Raw genomic sequence first — 21028 nt, 5'->3', positions numbered from 1 at the left:
CGTTAATACCTCGCTCTTTACACTAAATCGTAAGTTTTGTCCCAATTCTTTAAGAATGACCCCTGAATCAGAAAGGCCGTAGAATAAATAGTTGAAATTACTAAAAATACTTTAGCATAAAGAGCAAGGTATTTATCTCCTCCTAAATACCTCGCTCTTTATGCTAAAGTATTTTTAGAACCCCTCATATGCGTAATTATCTCTGTTCGTTTTAAGTTTCAATGCTACTTCTTCCTTTCATTTGAAAAAACGTTTTCATGTTTATTTTTCATTGTTTTCTTATAGTAATGCTAGAGAATCCTGCGCCCTTGTCATTGAATTTTTCTTCCCCATGACAGATTCCTCTAAGGAAAGATCCTCCAACATAGCCCCCTCTCCTCAGCCCCACCCCCAAACAAAATAAAATCCCCCTGAAAACGTATGTACACTTCCCAATAACCATTACTGTATGTAAACACTAGTCAAAGTTTGTAACTTGCAGCCCCTCCCCCAGGGATTGTGGGGGAGTAAGTCATCCCCAAAGACATAGTTATTATGGTTTTCGACTATGCTGAACAAAATGGCTATCTCAAAATTTTGATCCGTTGACTTTGGGAAAAAATGAGCGTGGGAGGGGGCCTAGATGCCCTCCAATTTTTTTGGTCATTTAAAAAGGGCACTAGAACTTTTCATTTCCGTTAGAATGATCCCTCTTGCGACATTCTAGGACCACTTTGTCGATACAATGACCCCTGGGGAAAAGAAAAAAAAAAACAAACAAACAAATAAACACGCACCCGTGATTTGTCTTCTGGCAAAAAATACAAAATTCCACATTTTTGTAGATAGGAGCTTGAAACTTCTATAGTAGGGTTCTCTGATACGCTGAATCTGATGGTGTCATTTTCGTTAAGATCTGACGACTTTTAGGGGGTGTTTCTCCCTATTTTCTTAAATAAGGCAAATTTTCTCAGGCTCGTAACTTTTGATGGGTAACACTAAACTTGATGAAACTTATATATTTAAAATCAGCATTAAAATGCGATTCTTTTGATGTAGCTATTGATATCAAAATTCAATTTTTTAGAGTTTTGGTTACTATTGAGCCGGGTCGCTCCTGACTACAGTTCGTTACCACGAACTGTTTGACTATAAGACTTTTTCATATGTAACCTTATGACTTTTTGACAATCAAATACAAACTGTTCTTAACTTCTAGTTTTCTAAGAAATTTGCTTTCTTTTTAGCCGAAATTTCTTGAAACCGGATGTTAATAAGTCTTCTTTGGTTTATTCACAATCAAAACAATCATGGAAATAAAACAGTAATTGCGGTTCAATATTTTAGTCTTGGGATTTCAGTATTTAATTAAAGCTTTTATTTATTTTCATGCGTAGAAAAAAACAACTTGCTAAAAAAAAAAATTTCATATCTTAGATCTTTTTCACATTTCAGGATCTGTTTGCATATTAAGTAGGAAGCAAATTACATACTATGATCATACTTTTAGATTTGGAGATGCTGTAGATAAATTTGTAAGAAGAGAATGTGTTTTAGCAAGGAGAGAGGACGGATCGACCAAATATTCATTATTAGATTCATAATTGACATGTGCCTGAGCTATAAAACACCTTTAATCTCAGTTTTTTAGATAATAGGAAGCGTTTAATTCAGCTGATAATAAAGCTTTAGCGAATATCCTATCCTTGTGTGGTATACCAAATCCAACAGTTCGTGGTAACGAGCTGTAGTAAGGAGCGACCCGGCTCAATATTGGCTGAAACTCTAAAAAACATAATTTTGATACCAATAGTTACATCAAAAAAATCTTATTTTTATGCTGATTTTAATATATATATATATATATATATATATATATATATATATATATATATATATATATATATATATATATATATATATATATATATATATATATATATATATATATATATATATATAGGGGTGCAGAGTTTTCTAGCATTCAAAAAAAAAAAAAAAACAATGAGAAAATAAAAAAAAAAAGTTTTTTTAACTGGAAGTAAGGAGCAGCATTAAAACTTAAAACGAAGAGAAATATTACGAATATAAAAGGAATCGTCTCCTCCTCAATACCTCGCTCTTTACGCTAATGTATTTGTAGTAATTTCAACTATTTATTCTACGGCCTTTGTGATTCAGAGGTCATTCTGAAAGAATCGGAAGAACATTCAAGCTTTATTGTAAAGAGCGAGATATTGAAGAGTGGGCAAACCCCCTCATATACGTAATAAGAATATGCAAACATAGAAGTTCGTTACGTAAGTTATTTCGCAAGTTACGTATATAGATTACTAATAAAACATTCGTAAAAAAAAATTTCTAGTTGCCTTTTTAAGTAACCAAAAGCTGGAGGGTAACTTGGCCTCCTCCCCCATTCCTTTTCTTGTCGAAATCGTCCGATCAAAACTATGAGAAAGCCATTTAGCCAAAAAAAAAATTAATGTGCAAATTTCGTTTTAATTATTCATGTGCGGTGAGCCAAAATCAAAACAAGCATTAATTCAAAAATGTTCAGAAATTAAATTTTAAAAAAACAAGTTTTTTTCACTGCAAGTAAGGAACAACATTAAAACTTAAAACGAATAGAAATTATTCCTTATATGAACGGGGTTGTCAGCTGATAATAAAGCTTTAGCGAAGATCCTATCCTGGTATGGTATACCAAATCAAACAGTTCGTGGTAACGAGCTGTAGTAAGGAGCGACCCGGCTTAATATTGACTGAAACTCTAAAAAACATAATTTTGATACCAATAGTTACATCAAAAAAATCTTATTTTTATGCTGATTTTAATATATATATATATATATATATATATATATATATATATATATATATATATATATATATATATATATATATATATATATATATATATATATATATATATATATATATATATATATATATATATATATATATATATATATATAGGGGCGCAGAGTTTTCTAGCATTAAAAAAAAAAAATGAGAAAATAAAAAAAAAAATTTTAACTGGAAGTAAGGAGCAGCATTAAAACTTAAAACGAAGAGAAATTATTACGAATATAAAAGGAATCGTCTCCTCCTTAATACCTCGCTCTTTACGCTAAAGTATTTGTTGTAATTTCAACTATTTATTCTACGGCCTTTGTGATTCAGGGGTCATTCTGAAAGAATCAGAAGGACATTCAAGCTTTATTGTAAAGAGCGAGATATTGAAGAGTGGGCAAACCCCCTCATATACGTAATAAGAATATGCAAATATAGAAGTTCGTTACGTAAGTTATTTCGTAAGTTACGTATATAGATTACTAATAAAACATTCGTAAAAAAAAGTTCTAGTTGCATTTTTAAGTAACCAAAAGCTGTAGGGTAACTTGGCCTCCTCCCCCATTCCTTTTCTTATCGAAATCGTCCGGTCAAAACTATGAGAAAGCCATTTAGCCAAAAAAAAAATTAATGTGCAAATTTCGTTTTAATTATTCATGTGCGGTGAGCCAAAATCAAAACACGCATTAATTCAAAAATGTTCAGAAATTAAATTTTAAAAAAAATAAGTTTTTTCACTGCAAGTAAGGAACAACATTAAAACTTAAAACGAATAGAAATTATTCCTTATATGAACGGGGTTGTCCCCTCCTCAACGCCTCGCTCTTTACGCTAAAGTTTTCTATTGTTTCAAAAAATAGAGTTGTGAGAAAGAGTCAAACTTTAGCGTAAAGAGCAGGACGTTGAGTAGGGAACAGCCCCTTTCAAATACAGAATAATTTCTGTTCGTTTTAAGTTTTAATGTCACTCCTTATTTGTAGTTAAAAAAAACTTGTTTTTTTTTATTTAATACGTACATCAAAGCGATTAGTGCTGTGTGCGAGAATAACATCACTGTACTTATTCACACAGCCCTAGGTAGGAAATGAAGTTAGTAGCAGGTTTAATTTTAAATCAGGAGGTAAGCAGGCTTACGTCCAAACCCCTTTATATGGATCATTTTGATGGAGTCTGTCCTAAGGAGCACAGCAAAGCCAATGGTAGAATACGGAGTCAAATGGGGAAATGAAACTTTCTTAGATTTAAACGATGATGATGATTTAAGCATCCTAGATGAGAATATTAGCAAAATTTATGAATTTTAAAGGTTTTGAGACTTCAGAGTGCTAGAGTAGGTACGAAATTCAATGTTAAGAATACGAAGTCAATAAAACTAGGAATAAGTGAAGGTGATGAAGTGGTGTTAGGTAACGAAAAGAATGACCAAGTGGAAACTTGGTTATTAATAAAGACAGTGGATTTTGTAAAGATTTTAAAAGTAGAGTATCAGCACCCAGGTTGTTTTTCACGTTTCAAAAAAGTATAGAAGCAGTAAGCTTTACGAAAAAATATTCTTCAGTCCTGGCACGTACGCAGGGGGGCCTTCGGGCCCGGCTCCCCCCCCCCCGAAATTTTCTGAAATATTTAATTTCCCCATGGTTTCTTGGAATTTCTGGCAAAAGTAGGACATTTATTAAGAATCTAGATACATGTGTGAAGCCTTTTTTGGGGGATTTTGCAGCATGCAATTATCCGGTCCCTTCAACCAGCGTGGGAAGATGTCCTTGCTGCGGTGCACATGAGGAATGACTGGCGGCTTCTCGTTGATGCCCTGGGCGCCTCTGGAGGCACGGGAGGATCTAAGGTCTAAGATCTAATTATCCGGTCAAGTCACTGCCCAATTATTAACCCATTTTCTGTCTAAATTTTTACCCTCTTTGAAGTAATTAGCAATTTTACTGTTATTGCTTTTTGTAAGAGAGTTTGATTTCCACAGCAAAATAGAACTATTCTTGATATTAGGGCGTTTATCCCCCCTTTTCAGGATAAAGTACAGCTTTTAATGGATCGATTTTGGAAACAATAATTTTTTATTAAAATCTATGTTTTGCATTAGAAGAACTGCCCCCCACAGCACCCATATTGCACTGTTAACCCTAAACTTTCCCTTTCAGTGGGATATAATAGATTAATCACTGGTTCTAAGTCACAATGAACATAACCTGAGCCTAAAACGTACTTTTGAGGTTTCAGTCTTCTCCCCCCCCCCATCCACTACAATACTACAGATTAAAGTTATTCTGTATTTTCCTATATACGTGCTTTTTGCATTACTAAATAAAAAAGTACTACTTCATATCTGCTGTTTCGAAGGTTTTGCCCCCCCCCGAAAAAATTCCTGCGTACGTGTCTGGTTCAGTCCTACTTCTTATGGTTATAATGAGAGAAAGGTTGAGACAGCTAGGACACATTCTCCTGATGAAGGGTGAAAGATAACCAAAGAAAGTCCTTGTCGGTCAACCGTCTAGGACCAAATAAAAGTAAGTCTAAATAGGTGTGAATACTAAAATAGGGTGGGAGGACGTCCTGGTTAGCCAACCGTCTAGGACCAAATACAAGTAGGTTAATTATAGGTGTAAAAACTAAAATTGGGTGGGATGATGTCGTAAGGAAAGTTTTGATGGAAATTTAAACTTCTCGGGGGGGGGGGGGTAAAGAAGGAGCTTTGAATATATTGGAATGGAGGAGGATCGTGAGTAACTATGTTGACCTCAGGCGGCCTGGTACTGCAGTGAGTTGTTTGCAGTAGTAGTAGTCCCCACATTAAACTATGTCAAATTCAGTTTCTGTCGTATTCAGTGCTTACGATTAGACATCCTATATTATCACTGATAATTTTTATTTTTAGTACTTTACCTTATTTGTCATACACAATTAATTTTTGAAGTGTTTGCTTTAGGTATTGGAGCTTTTATTTGCCCTTTCATTTCAGCTCCTACTATCAAGCCACATTTACACGAAAATAATTTAGGTCGTCTTTAACTCTTAACTTGGTGGGCATCACCTGAGTAACCAGATATGTGGGGAAAGTTACTTTCGACGACATTAATTGGACAAAACCTAGTTTCCGGTTGTTTCCACAAAGAAGAGAAACCTTCTCTATTACACTTTTTTTCTTCATCTCTTTTCTATATATTTACAAAGACGTTTATATCCGGAAAATATAACTGGAAAAACAATGGAAATTTCTTTTGAAAACAAAAAAGGGAATGTTACTTTGACTTCTTGCTGTTTCCAAGTCGGAGAAAATGTGTTTTACGATGTTCTTGAAACTACTTTCTTTCATATTAAGTGACTACTGGATTAAAAGTGTCAAAAATAATTCTTAAAAAAAGTTTCAAGAGAAAAATTTGCATACACATTTTACTGGGCTTTGGTCTTTAATCATGTGTCTTAGTACGGTTCAATTAAAAAAAAGTATGTCTTTTCAAATGAAAGTAAGGAGCAGCATTAAAACTTAAAACAAACAGAAATTGTTCTGTATATATGAGTGGGGCTACTTCCTCCTAAGTCCCTCATTCTTAACACTTAAGTCTTAAATTCTTCAAAAGTACTTGTCATCCAAATTCAAAGACCCTTGTGTTTCAGGAGTCGTTCTTAAAGAATTGTGATAAGAGTCAAACTTAAGCCTAAAGAGCAAAGAATTGAGACTCGGGTAGTCCCCCTCATATACTGTATAATTTCTGTTCGTTTTAAGTTTTAACGTTTCTCCTTACATTTAGCTGAAAAAAACTTGTATTTTACTTTATTTCTGATCGTTTTTTAAATTCAACCGCAAAATCTGCATTGGACCTTTAAACTATGTTAAACCAAATGGCCATCTCCAAATTTTTATCGGATGTCATTGGGAGGAAAAGGGCTGGGAAGGGGAATTTGCCACCCGGTCTTTTTAATCACTTAAAAATGGCCTTAGATCTTTTAATCTCCGTTTGATTGAGCCCTCTCCCAATATTTTAGAGTCATTGGTTTGATACAATCATCACTGGGAGTAACAAAACCAAAATAAACAAGAAAACAAATTAACAGACATCCATGATCTTTCTTCTTAATTGGTGATAGGAACTTAAAACTCCTACACTGTAAAGGATATAATCCTTTACATAATATTTTTCTTATCTAAGACTTTTCTTATAATCCTTTCCTTATCTATTTTAGATAAGAGCTTGAAACCTCTACTATGGTTCATTGATATGCTGTTGGTGCGATGGTGCGATTGTGTGATGGTGAAGGTGCAATCGTGCTATTTTCATTAAGATTGTTTAACTTTTCGGGGCTGTTTCCTCCTTTTTCAGGCAAGTTTTCTCTAGTTGTTAGCTTTCGATGGGCACAAGTAAACATAATGAATTAATATATTTGGAATCAGCATAAGAATCCAATTCCTTTGATGCATTAATTATTTTTCAAAAACATATTTCTATAGAGTTTCAGCTACTACTGGGCTGAATCACTCCTTATTTACAGTTTGCTATTATAAATTATTTGAAAGAGTTTTCTGTAGCACAATTTTGTTTATATTACATAAAAAAAACAAGCTTTCTCAATGAAAGTAAGGAGCAAAATTGAAACTTAAAACAAACAGAAATTATAAAGTATGTTAGGGGGGTTGCTCCTCCTCAACACATCGCTCTTTATCTTAAAGTTTAAATTGTGTCCCAATTCTTTAAGAACGACTCCTGTATCACGGGTCGGTTAATTAGAATAATAAGGAGCTTTGGTAAAAGTACTAAAAACTTTAGCGTAAAGAGCGAGGTGTTGAGGAGGACTCCACTCGTATACATAGCAATTCCTGTTCGTTTTAATTTTTATTGTTGCTACTTACTTTCACTTGAAAAAAACTTTTTTTATTATTTTATTTCTGATCGTTTTTAAGTAATGCCAGTGTATCTGACTACAACTCCTGGATAAAAATTTCTCTTTCAACGGATTTATTCTTTAGACAACTCAATCCTGGTGGAAATTTACCTTAGACAATTACCTTTAATATCTCCTAGCGTAAAATAGAGTCGCCAATGAGAATGCAAGACATAAGAAGAATCTCGTATAGGACTTCTGGCAAATTCTTCTAGTGTAAAATTTTCCCTGAAAAATTCAACCCCTGGAAACATCTCTCCCCATGGAAGTCATTCCTTTGGAAATTCTCACCAGCTTAAAATTCGCCTCTTCCCCCGAAGAAAGTAAGCATATTTCCCAATTACAAATACTATGCGTAAACAATGGTCAAATTTTTGTAATTTAAAGACCTTTCCCCATGGGCTCTGGGGAGTCATGATATCTCCAAAGGCATAGTTATTCGGCCTTTCAACTATGCTGAACAAAATAACCATCACAAGGTTTCGATCGGGTCTTTTTAAGAAAAAAGGAGGCGTGGAAGGGGGCCTAGTTGCCCTCCAATTTTTTGTCACTTAAAAAGGGCACTAGAACTTTGAATTTCCGTTTGAATGAGCCCTTCCACGATATTCTAGGAATATTGGGTCTATACGATCACCCCTGTGAAAAACCAACAAAAAAAAATAACAAATAAACACGCATCCTTTTCTGGCAAAAATACAAAATTCCACATTTTTACAGATAAGAGTTGGAAATCTCTACATCAGGGTTCTCTGATCACGTTGAATTTGATGGTGTGATTTTAATTAATATTTGATGACTTTTAAGTGGTATTTACCCTTTTTTCGAAAGTCAGTTTGTTACCAAGAACTGTATCATTTCATTAAATAAAACAATTTTTATAAGACATAAACAAACTTTTCCTTTTGAGTAATATCTTTTCCTTTTCATTTTTTTATTGTTTGCTGTAATTTCTGTTCGTTTTGGGTTTCAGTTAGTAATTGATAATGACATATGTTTGTTTTAAGCTTAATTTAATATTCGGCTTTATTTCTGTTTTATTTTTTAGCTTAATATAGGCCTTTACTTTTCTTTGAATAATTCCTTTTTAAGATTTTCTTTAATTAATCAGCCAAAAGGAAAATAGTTTTTTATATATCAGTGAAGAAAATTAATAGCAATGCAATAAAGCCTTAAAATTCTCTATACCATGGTAGGTTTTCCTACCTGAGTTTCAGCACTTTTTGGAGTTATATAATCCCTCTTTGTGTTTGAACAATTTTTTTTCTTTTTTTAGTAAAAGAGGACATCCAACCCTATCAATTAGGAAAATAGTTTTTTATATTTCAGTGAAGAAAATTAATAGCAATGCAATAAAGCCTTAAAATTCTCTATACCATGGTAGGCTTTCCTACCTGAGTTTCAGCACTTTTTGGAGTTATATAATCCCTCTTTGTGTTTGAACAATTTTTTTTTCTTTTTTTAGTAAAAGAGGACATCCAACCCTATCAATTAGTTTATCGTTTTCAAAACGACAAAATTGTAAACATAAACTTTAAGTAACTTTACTTACCATATGAGAAAATAGCACAAGCTGCACCATAAAAGCCATGATGGTTGTGCTATCATTTTGGATCCTTCTTCTACCTTGGTGTCACAGTGTCAGCATTCTGCAAATTGAGGGGATGTATAACTATTTTAATTATATTCTTTTTTTATAGCCTAATGTATAAGTGAACTTATTTTAGATGTTTCTCTTAAGTGCAGATTCTGGTCTCTTACAACATTCAGTTAAAGTTGAGAATATTCCAGAATAAATTGGTTTATAGTAATGGTTTGAAGAAACAAAGAACCTACATGTAAAAAATGCTGTGACTTCTATATTTTCCGTTCTTTCTACTATCCAGACATTTCGTAAAAAAGAACCAATCAGGTTCTGCATCTTCTTTTTTTTATTACGTCAAAACTTTTATGCGGAAACAATGGTAAATTCACCTAAGGGTGAAAATGATGGAGTCATTTTTCTTCTGCGTCTACCATATACATAAGGAATAATATTATGATCGATAATAACGTTATGAATAATTAATTAATTTGACCAAAGTTCATTAATACTAATTGGTTTTTTCATTAGGTTAATTTCAATAGGTTAAACACTGATATTTTAGAACCAAATGTAAAATTCAGGGTGGGCTTGCATAATGCTTTAGATTTTAATAGTTTTCTAATATTCAGGAACATCAAATCGCAAAAGTGTTTTCCCAATAGCTACCTCATCAAGTTACGAATCCATTTCCTGTACAAAATAGGCTATATACACGTTTATGAAGGTGACTCTATTAAATATCTACAAGCTGATCCTGCTATCTCGTCTTCAGACAAAATTTGATTTTTTTTTTTTTTTTCCTCTTGTCTTAGAAGTGATTTGTTTATGTTCTCTGAAGATCCTTATCTGAATCGACTTAAGCTTCTTCAGAATAGCTGCCTCGTTTCTATCAACTCATATGCAGTATACGAAACTTTGAAATGAAAAATGAAAGCTGGAAAGGCTAATTGTGGTGGTCCACAAGTACCTGTACATGTGTTGTCCTTTTATTATTTCCTTTGTCTATAAATGACCTTCAGGCTACTAATAAAGGTCTAGATGTTTTCCCGTGGGATTTTGAATGCAAAAAGTAGGCAAATTGCCTGGTTTTGAGTATAACACTCAATCAACTACAACTATCAGAACAGAAAAGAACATAATAACATCAATCATGATTATGTCGATAGGACTGGAAAATACACAAGAGTAAAAAAAGAACTTATTGAGTCACAAAACTACAAAACTTTTAATTACGGATGATTGTTGAATTACTACCAGCGAGAAAAAGAAATTCAATAGGGTGGCGTAGTGATAGTGCTAAAAGAAACAAGTGTGGTACCTTGGATTATTTGTTGATAAATTTTATCTTTTACTGACCAAACCGGACCAATTAATTTTAAAATACCAAGGAATATTGTGTGATGCGTAAATTGAAGCCTATTTTTCATCCAGCTGTTTTAATGATGCTATATTTTTTTTCCTAGTGTATCTTCATATCGCTTATTACGTGAATGCGTGATGATCTACTTCCTGTTCATATTTGAATTTTCGCCTTTTTACCAGAACAAAAATATAGAAATAATGCGTGGCAAACATTGAAAGGATCTGCAAGAGACGAACACAGAGGTTTATATATTTTACTTTTTTATGCGGTTGTTAAATTTTGTAGGAGTTTATTTATGTTTAGTTTTAAAATTTTCATTCTTCTGGCTTGATTTTCAACTTACAATCTGAGCTGACTTAGGTATGTTAAATGGAATTCTATAAGATTAAGGTTAATCTGTTTATATTTTTAACACTGAAGAGTGAAGACATAGACCAGGCAAATTTGAAACAAGTCCATTTGTAACCCGCTAACTAATGATTCACCCCATAGGGAGATAATGCAAATTAGGTGTATAACTTTACTTGGATTTAATTTGCTTGGATTTCGCTCGGTGGTTTGCAGTTTTACTACAGAATTTTTACATTATATTTGTTTGAGTGTGGTTAAATGCTATTTCCATGTATATGCATGCCAATTTAGACTAAGTACGTGGGTCAAGATCTCATCACCAATTCTGACACGATATAATCCTCGCTTAGACATGGTAATTTGCTTGTCTCCGAAAAACCTGGCAGCTAATGGCATGCAGTTTTGGGCATGGTTCATTGCTACATCACCAAGCAGCAAATACGCTTTCTTGCACACATTCTCCACCCCATCTCTCACATTCTGGAGCACATGTGCTGGTAAGCTTAACCAACGATCCTCTACAAAGCTATTTGGTAGCTGACTTTTTTAGGGGTAAGCATCATTGCACTTTACATGATTTCCAAAGACATTATTGGGGCCTTTGCGGATCAAACTTTTCATATTATCGGCCGTAGCCTACACTCATCTTCATTTTTTTTATTGACCCTTTTCTCTCTTTTTAGAAACTTTTCTCTCTTTTTAGAAACTTTTTCATGTGCACCTTTCTTCATTTTCATTATATTATACAGATGCGATGTGTAGTTTTTAATAACATGGTTTGTACACTCTTCTTTTTCAATCACTCGCTTCTCCGTGTCCAATAAAACGACTGTATTTAGAATAGTATAATTACCAAGAATCATTTATGTGTAAAAAAGGGAAAGGGGGACTGAAAAAGTAACTGAGTTGATGAGTGAATCTAGTTAGTTCCTGTTGTTTCAAATCATGGTTGTCAATTGCGTTCTTGTCAAATTTTACTTGTTCATTTCAGGGGTAATGTCGTGCATCGTTTGTTACTTTTCTGACTGTTACTTTTTGTTACTTTTCTGATTTTTTTTTTTATCAGGGACTCTGAATATTAAGTCCAGTTATAAAATAAATATGTCTATAATATAAGCCAGAAGTAAAATAGAGCATCTTTGCAACCGCTTCCAACGCAAAACCTATCTGAAGTAACTACTACTACTTTTACTAACTAAGAAGCAAAAAGAACTAAGAATCAAAAACTATCTGCAGCAAAAAGAAAAAATGAGTGGAAGAGAATGAAAAAATCAAAATTTGTTTTTTTTTTAATCTAGGCCAGCTGAATTGTAAATATAGTTCACTTTCGTTCAGATGCAGACTGAACCACCAGTCCCCCTGCCACCTTGCAGGTGTAACCTCAATAAAAATGGCGCTCAAGCCTTAGGATAAAAAAAAAAGAGTGAAAAAACAAGTAAGAGTATTATGTATATGGAATCAGCATAAAAAGTCAACTTTCTTATGTGTATCATTATAAAAGTTCTGCATTTTAGAGCTTCGATTACTATCGGACTGAGTCACTCTTTACTTACAGTTCGTTACCACGAACTGTTTGATGCAGGTTCGGATATAATTTTCTGGGCTTTTATGTATTTGGTTACTCTGGCCAAATTGGTCTCAAGAGTCGTTAGTTGGTATGGGACAGTGTGGGAATTTATTTTGTTCGGGTCTTTTACCTCTCTCCCACTCTCCTCCGTTACTATTTGCCCTCTTCAACTGTTTCAACCATAGTTGGCTTTAGGAGGGTGATTCTGTTGTTTTTTAATTTACATATCTTGCTACCGATACACTACACGGAGCATACCACCGAAATAAGCGTAATTTACCCTTGAATTAGATTCTGCTTGGTTTCTTCCATTACAGGCTGCTCATTGCAAAATGAGTACTCCTATCTTGTTCCCTAGGTTTTTTTTAATTTAAATTATGGGTACCCTTATTCTTTTAATTCAACACATTGAAAATTGTAGTTCAAGATAGGAAGGGGGAGCGATCGCATTTTATATCTTTATACTTCTGTGGTAAACCTTACCCTTCTTCCCTCCCTCCCAGATTATGAGGTCTAAAGCTGCTATTGATCGAATACTCAACCTAATTCCCTAATTAGAACAAAAAATAAATCCCCCTCCCAGTTGAAAACTGCGTCCGCGGACAATTTCCTCATTAAGAATTTTTCCCATGAATAATTCCCCCTCCCGCGGAAAAATCTTCCAGACAAGTCCAATAAACTTCCAGACAATCCCGGCTGAAAATTTCCCCAGACAATATCCCCTGAACACCTCTACATGTAACGTTGAGTTGGCAAGGAGAAAATAAGACAAATAAAAAGAAATTCATATAGGAACATACAGATTTTGTATTTTATCTTACGCCAAAGGTTATTCACCTCATTGTTTTAATCAAATACATTGCAGATTCTAGGCCTTGGTAGGAGGGGGCAGTACTTATATTCCATATTTTTACACTATTGTGGTGTACCTCCCCCCTGATTATGAGGCCCAAAATTGCTACTTATTAAATACTACACCAAATTCTTAATCTGAACAATCAAATTACTTATAATTTATAGGCAATTGCCACAGTTATTTTAGAGTAAACCAGCCTTTGTTGATTTTTTTTCTGGTAGTTATTTTTATGTGATTCTCTCGTCATTCAAACTCAAGTTTGTCCGACCCGTCTTAGCCTCGGGTATGTTTCAAGCCATTGGGTGTAAAGTGGGGTCATGTAGAGCAGCAGAAACAAAGTAAAAAATTAATTGGATTTATAAATAGATATAATTAACGACTTGGATTAGAAACCTGAAAAGCAAGGGATATATAAAATAAAAAAGAGATACACTTTGAAGTTAATTTCGACTTCGTCGCTTTTATTCATGCCCTGCAAGAGTCTAAATTGTGAAAACGTAAAAATCGTTGGGGAATAATTTTTTTAAATCTAGAATGTTCAATCCAGTCAATTAATTTTAAGAGTTTTTTTTCCAATTTATAGTTTTCAATTTTTTCAAATTTTGTATTTTTACGTTCCGGATCTTTTTCAAAAAAACCTACCAGGTTGCACTTTAGTTTTTTTTTTCTCTTCCCTGGGAATTAAATCAGTAAATACAAACTGGCCAAATTTTAGATCCCTTTTCAAAGATCCCTTGTGCAAAAATTTATTTTGCTGACATGTCAGGTCAGACAGCAAAATTAACATTGCAATGTATTTAGGGATGTTAACCTTAAGGAAACCAAATGGAGCGACGATGTGGTCTTCTTTTTCTATCAGTCATATTGAGCCTGAAATATAGAATGACACTGAAGATGAACTAAACCAATGGAGGAAGTGAAGTGGTTTTATACCTTTTTGAAATGTTTATTTTTAAATAATTGCTGAAGGTGAAAGAAAAAGATTATGAGAGTTCTTTTGTTGTGTGTGAGGGTGAAAATTTAGGTGTGTCATAAGGTGAAGCTAGGGGAATTTTAGGTGAGGAAGTTTGAATGGCTATTTGGCAAGAGGGGTAGGCTTTTTGTGTTTTGGGCTTTTTTATTGGTTGGTTAGCTTTGTGTTATTTTTAGAGCTTAGGATGAGAGAAATGAGAAAGGGAAGAGATAATATTTTTGTTTACAGTTTTTTTTTCGAGGGAATAATGAGAATCACTATTAAATCTGATGTTAGACTAGTGCCAAGTATATAATAGGAAAAAGGGGTGGGGTAGGAGGCCTAGTTGCCCTCTAATCTTTTTGATCACTTAAAAAGGGCACTAAAACTTTTAATTTTCGTTCGAAAAAGCTACGGAAAAAAAGGAAAGAAATGAACACACATCCGTGATCTTTCTTCTGGCAAAAATGCAAGACTCCACATTTTTGGAGATAAGAGCTTGAAACCTCTACACTTGGGTTTTCTGATACGCTAAATCTGATGGTGCGATTTTCATTAAGATTATATGACGTTTAGGTGGCAGTTTGGCCTTTTTTCGGAAACCAGAGACATTGTCTCAGGCTCGCAGCCGTTAATGGGCAAGACTGGACTTAACGAAGCCTATATATTTAGCATAATAATAAAACAATTCTTTTGATAAATCTATTGGTATTAAAATTCCGTTTTTTAGAGTTTCGTTACTATTCAGATCCTTATTATCCTTACTTACGGTTCGTTACCACGAACTGTTTGATAATTGCGCTTTGTGTAATAACCGTCCCTAAGATTCTATGTAGTCATTAAAAAAGTACCATCATTACAGACAAGCCACCTAATTAAGGATGTCCGATACAAGACGCCATTCTGCGAGTCTCATCGTCGGCTGACAGTCTCAAAGACAAAGGGTCCATTAGCAAATTTTATCAGCACCACAAGGAGCTTCCAACTCAATTTTGGTATAAAATTAATAAGCTACATTTGATGTTTCAACGGTTCAAAAAGCTAACAAGAGGCTATTTTAAAACAATGGAACTTATAATATCTTACTAATTTTATAGCAAAATGCTGCCTAACCAATGTACATACAGCATAAGTAATCTGCATTCGGTGTAGGTTACGTAAAGATTTCAATCAAGGCAGTTAGCACAACGGGAAACTACCAAATCTGTCAAATTATTCTGTGAGACTTCCTTTCAGCTACTTTTTATTATATTCCAAGCAGGTATGCTATAATATTTTTAGGTGGTGCCCATCCTGAACTAGAAAAAAAAATATTCAATCAAAAAACAAAATTTATGGTTTCTGGTGATGTAAGTCTCATTAAATGTGAATATATCTGCCATACAAGTGGAGAAGTTAAATTTTTTTTTTTTTTTTTTTTTTAAGATTTCAGGAAAGCAGGTGTTGCCTTTTAGTTTTTTGTCGTTCTTTGTCGAGTATAAGATGAAGTGAGAAGTTCTTATTGTTGTTATTGTTGAAAAGATAGTTTATTTAGGAAGATTACGATTTATTTTGAAAAGTAAATATACTATATGAGACTTTTTCCCAGTTTCATAATGGAAAAACCGAAATTTCATTTAAAGAGAGGGGTTTACAACCCCTCATATTTAACATGATTCTGGATAAGGTGTTAGAATCCTGTTCAAAAATATAAAATTTACTATCCAGGAAATACTAAATTTCTTCCTTTGTGAACTTAGTTATTTGAAACAACATGTGCAGATGAACTTTTTCATGCAATACAACATGAACATCTGATCAAGAAGTTGAATATGAATTAGCTGGAGAAGAGAGTGAATAGTTTTTATTTTCGGTGCAAGCCACCCACTTTCCCCTCCTACTCCATATAATTTTTGCAGGGTTCACTTTTTGTCATACAAGCGTTAGTTCTGCATGATAACAAACTGATATCAAAGGGAAGCTTTTTAACTATAATTCTTTTGTTGTGTTTTTATTTGAGGCAGAATTATAATTATAGAATTACAATAGAATGATAATTATAGAATTATTTAAAAAATTTATAATAATATAACTTAGGTTTTGCCGATTACTCAAGAAGCTTTTCTTATAACAACACAATCTACAGATCAGAGCACTTGTCAGTTCACTAAGAAAGAATTTGATATGTACTTTCATTTATTTATTAAAGTTTTTCAGAAAAAACACTGATCAATCTATAAGAAAAAAATTAATTTAGATCCTGTACACCTTTACAAAAATATTAATTCAGATTGATAGAACCTTTTCTACCTTTTCTTCTTAGACAGTAGTTAATCCTGCTAATGGAAAAAAAACACTATGCAATAGATGCTTGCATCTCCATTATTCCAGAGATACTGATATCCCAGGAACACACTCTTAAACTTATCCCGGGAAATATTCTCAAGTGTGCCTGAAACAGCTGACGATCAGGCTGCTAGGGATCCTTCTCATTATTGTTTGTTCTCTTTGAATGGTTGACAACAAAATTTGGCTGGGAAAATTGAAGTTTTGTCAATGCGAAATTGGAGTTCAATTTAGTATTAAGCTGTTGAAAAAAAAAATTCTCCATTCTACAAATGAACAGGCTGAACTAAAATAAACAGGCTTAGGTAAATTTATTTAGTTTTAGGTAACATATCAGATGTTAATAGCCTAAGAGAATTCGCATACTGTCAGGAACAGGGGACTACCAGATCTGGGTTTGCCAATTAGCAAAGGCCTAGGGGGCGCACAATGCCAAGGGGTGCAATAAATTATCACTGGGCGATTTTTTTCTGAGAAAAACTGATATGATTTATCGTCAAAGTGCCAGGTACACTCAGCAGCCGCGCTGTTAATTCACAAAAAAAGTGATTTTAAACAAAACATAAAATCGCGAAAAAGAGAAAAAACGAGGACAATAACAGCCAGTAGGAAAATTAAAAAATTATGCAAATATAATCGGTCAAGACCTCCACTTTCCCGTCCTCAGTGCAGAATAAAACTGATAGAATATAAAAATAAAAAACCTTAACATAAAATACAAAACTAAAATAAGATAGCCCTTTCAGAGTAACGGCGAAAGGGTAACCTTTTCAGCGTTACTATGAAAGGGCCATCTTCTTATAGTTTTGTGTTTTATAAATATAAACACAAATATAAATATAATCTTACAAATATAAATATTTACATTATTTTTTTTTTCATTGGCTGTTATTGTTCTCGTTTATTCTCTTTTTTACGACTTTATGTTTTGTCACATATAGCCAGTATGGTCTCAGAAATTATTTAAGTGATTTTAAAATAACACAAGAAATCCATGGCTACTTATAAACCGCCAGACTTTATCCCAAGAATGGCAGCTGAGACTTAGGTATCAACTCTCTCATTCATTACTTTTGGCTCGTCAGTTATGTTCTAATCAGTGCTTCCGTTATCTTCAAATTTTCTGGGACTTCCCCAAAAATCTCGCAAAAACGGAATGGCAAAAACGCTTGGGCCTAGGAACGTAAAAATATTAAATCCGGTCCTAGGGATAACAAAGCCAAAGGAGCACATAATCTGAATGAAGTATGTATGTGGCGTCATGGTTATATCTGTGACGAAGAATGACACAGTTAAACTAATTATGGCTGATACAGGACAGCTACCCTTGAGGACATTCCCAGAAATACTAAAATTTCACTTCAGAAATTGGGATCATGGGAAAAATATGCATTCTAATGCCAACATTTTATTATTACAATATGCCATCATATTAAATCATTACTAGAAAAAGTAGGAATGCCTTATTTACGGAATAATGGTCTTTGCTCTAGTGATGTACCAATAAATTTAGAAAGCCAGGTACGATTTATATTAGAGAGTCAGGAAATTCGGCATTGGCAAGGCCTGGTTTTAGATTCTACAACCCTACAACATTATAATCAGGCAAAACCTAGTTTTGGAGAGGAAGTTTATTTTAAATTTAATTTACCAGCTATGATTCTACGTCATTGGATTCAGCTTAGGGCGAATTGTCTTCCAATCCAGAACAGGCAAAAAACGTTCGACAAAAATAAAATGATAGTTGGTCCTGATAGGCGGTATGCTTGTCCCCTTTGTAAAGATGATGATAAAGACTTGGATCATTTTCTCCGGAAATGCCCGGTGCTCTTGGATTTACGGGAAATTTATTTGCATGGGATTAATTTGATGCTTCCGGGTATTCTACAAAATAGTAACCCAACCGCAATATTTCGAGTGGGAGTATATATAGATAAATCCTTAATAAGAAGAAAAAGTTTTATATGACTAATTTCTTTTGTAGTTAGATTAGGCACTTTTTGCGTTGAATTCTGTTTTTTGTGCGTGTTCGTACTGTTGTTAATTTCCTTGCTTGTTTGTTATTTATTTATATTTTTGTGTGTATATGGCCCATGGGTTTTTGAAATACACCTATCTATCTATCTATCTATGCCATCATATTATACCATTATCTAAAAAAATATATCTATACTAAAAATATCTATACTAAAAAACTATAGATGTTGAATATCTTATGAAACCTTACTAATTTTTTGCAAGGGAAGTTGAGGTTTGGTTAAATCCTCAGGGGCAGTCGCGGGTTTGATAACCCTGATGGATTTGGCAACAAAAACTTATTTTCTAGAAATATAATATGAAAAATTATTTTAATAACAGTGTTTACATGATTTAGGAATTTCATTCAAAACGAACTTTGTTCGAATGTTGTTCAAAAAGTATGAGATAATCAAAGATTTAGGAAATATTGGAAAGACTTGTGTATCACCTTTTAGTTTAGAAAAATGTACTGCTATGCGGGATCACTTCTCTTCCCTAAGCTTCTTTTTTTTTAATGTTTTGCTTTTCTGACATTTGAACAGTTAAGACTTTTTTGAACGGTTAAGCTCTCTGGCTTTATTTTTTTCTTTTGGTCTAAATAATAAAATGCGAAGTTCGACCGCTTGGTTTCAGGGAGGGGTTGCCTGTAGTAGCTAAAGCTAAAAATGTAATAAAAATACTTTTATATCATTTAAATTTGCATTCTAAATTTTGAAAGTATTTTTTCAAATGGTATTCAAGATTCATTTTTGGTTTTCAAATCTAACCTTTTTGACAGTTTGGGTCGCCATCTATAATTCATTAAAGAAGAAATGAATTCTGAAGGAGAAAATAAAGGAGATAAGGAAGAATATATTTAAAGAAAAAATTCTTTAATAGATTCACACAAAGATGTTTAAGATATATTCACTCACACAAGCTGACAAATCAAATTACTAACAACTGACAATTTTGTTCCAGAGCACTTGACCTAGAAAACTTGAATATTTGAGTACTTATAATTGAGCTGAGATAGTCAGTTAAAAAGAACTAAGCAGAAAATAAAACCTTTGACTCTTCTGGGACAAAAGTTTTGTTGGAACTTTTTTGGTAACCTTTAGATGCCACTTAAACGTTTTTACAGTTGTTGATGACCAAGAAAAATCGAAAAAGAAACTTGTTATTTTACTCACTAGGCAGTCAGCAAACTTCTAATAAATGCTTTTTTTGCTGTTTCCCTTTTTATAAAGCTGTCACATAACATTTCAGTGACATTGTTAAGAAAAGAAGCTAAGGGAAGAAATCCTTGAATAAATAGAAACCAGTATTACAACTTTCTGGGAAACTTCTGTTTGTGTGAGGACCCTGATTAGAAAGAATAGTTTTAATGCTGTAATAATAGAATAAGTTAGGGGAAAAAATTACAGTCATAAAAGAAAGGAAAAAAGACTTATTATTTATGAAACATGAAAGCTACATCCCCTCTTACACCCCACTGACATTTTAGCACAAAGCTGGGGCTGGAATTGGAGGGGGCAATTGGCATTGTTGGTGCTTACATTGGAAAAAACTATTGACAAAAAAACTAAATTGCCAACCCCCTAGACTAGACTTCGAAAAATTTCTTTTATTTGTTTTCCCATTAAAATGTCGAGAGATCCTTGCCATTCCTCTGCCTGTTTCAATTTGTGCCCTTGGCGCAACGGCACTCGTATAATATATTTCTGAACCAGAATTCAGCAAGAATTGCAATAGGTCAAACAGTTCATGGTAACGAACTGTAGTAAGGAACGACCCGGCTCAATAGTAACCGAAACGCTAAGAAAAGAAATTTGGATACCAATAGTTACGTCAAAAGAATCATATTTTAATTCTGATTTTAAATATATAAGTTTCATCAAGTTTAGTCTTGCCCATCAAAAGTTACGAGCCTGAGAAAATCTGTCTTATTTTAGAAAATAAGGTCAAACACCCCCTAAAAGTCATAAAATTTCAACAAAATCACACCATCAGATTTAGCGTATCAGAGAACCTTACTATAAAAGTTTCAAGCTCCTAGCTACAAAAGTGCGGAATTTTGTATTTTTTTTTGCCAGAAGACAGATCACGGATGCGTGTTTATTTGTTTATTTGTTTTTTTTTCCCAGGGGGTGATCGTATCGACCCAATAATCCTAGAATGTTGCGAAAGTGCTCATTCTAATGGATATTAAAAGTTCTAGTGTCCTTTTTAAGTGACCAGAAAATTGGAGGGCCCCTAGTCCCCCTCCCACGCACATCCCCCCCAAGTCACAGGATTAAAATTTTGAGCTA

General features: G+C 33.5%; 1 protein-coding gene across 10 annotated transcripts in view; it reads right to left on the bottom strand.

The window, feature by feature from the left end:
* Positions 1 to 21028, bottom strand: part of LOC136031416 (glutamate-gated chloride channel-like) — a 237077-nt gene that overhangs the window by 192964 nt on the left and 23085 nt on the right. For 4 of the 10 annotated variants that reach the window (XM_065710971.1, XM_065710978.1, XM_065710980.1 and 1 more), the window contains exons 1-2: positions 16683 to 16812; positions 9272 to 9368 (exon numbers count right to left, since the gene is read on the bottom strand). The exons of 1 other annotated variant lie outside the window; for it this stretch is intronic. In XM_065710971.1, coding sequence (XP_065567043.1) covers positions 9272 to 9327 — 56 coding nt within the window. In that variant the 5' untranslated portion in view covers positions 9328 to 9368; positions 16683 to 16812. Of the gene's footprint in view, positions 1 to 9271; positions 9369 to 15162; positions 15186 to 15479; positions 15502 to 16682; positions 16813 to 21028 lie in introns of those variants that run through there. 5 more of the 10 variants (XM_065710976.1, XM_065710972.1, XM_065710973.1 and 2 more) reach the window with 3 other exon arrangements.

The sequence above is a fragment of the Artemia franciscana genome, chromosome 9, assembly GCF_032884065.1.
Source record: "Artemia franciscana chromosome 9, ASM3288406v1, whole genome shotgun sequence".
NCBI lineage: Eukaryota > Metazoa > Arthropoda > Branchiopoda > Anostraca > Artemiidae > Artemia > Artemia franciscana.
Note: the sequence above shows the minus strand (reverse complement) of the source record. Positions and strands in the feature narration are given on the sequence as shown.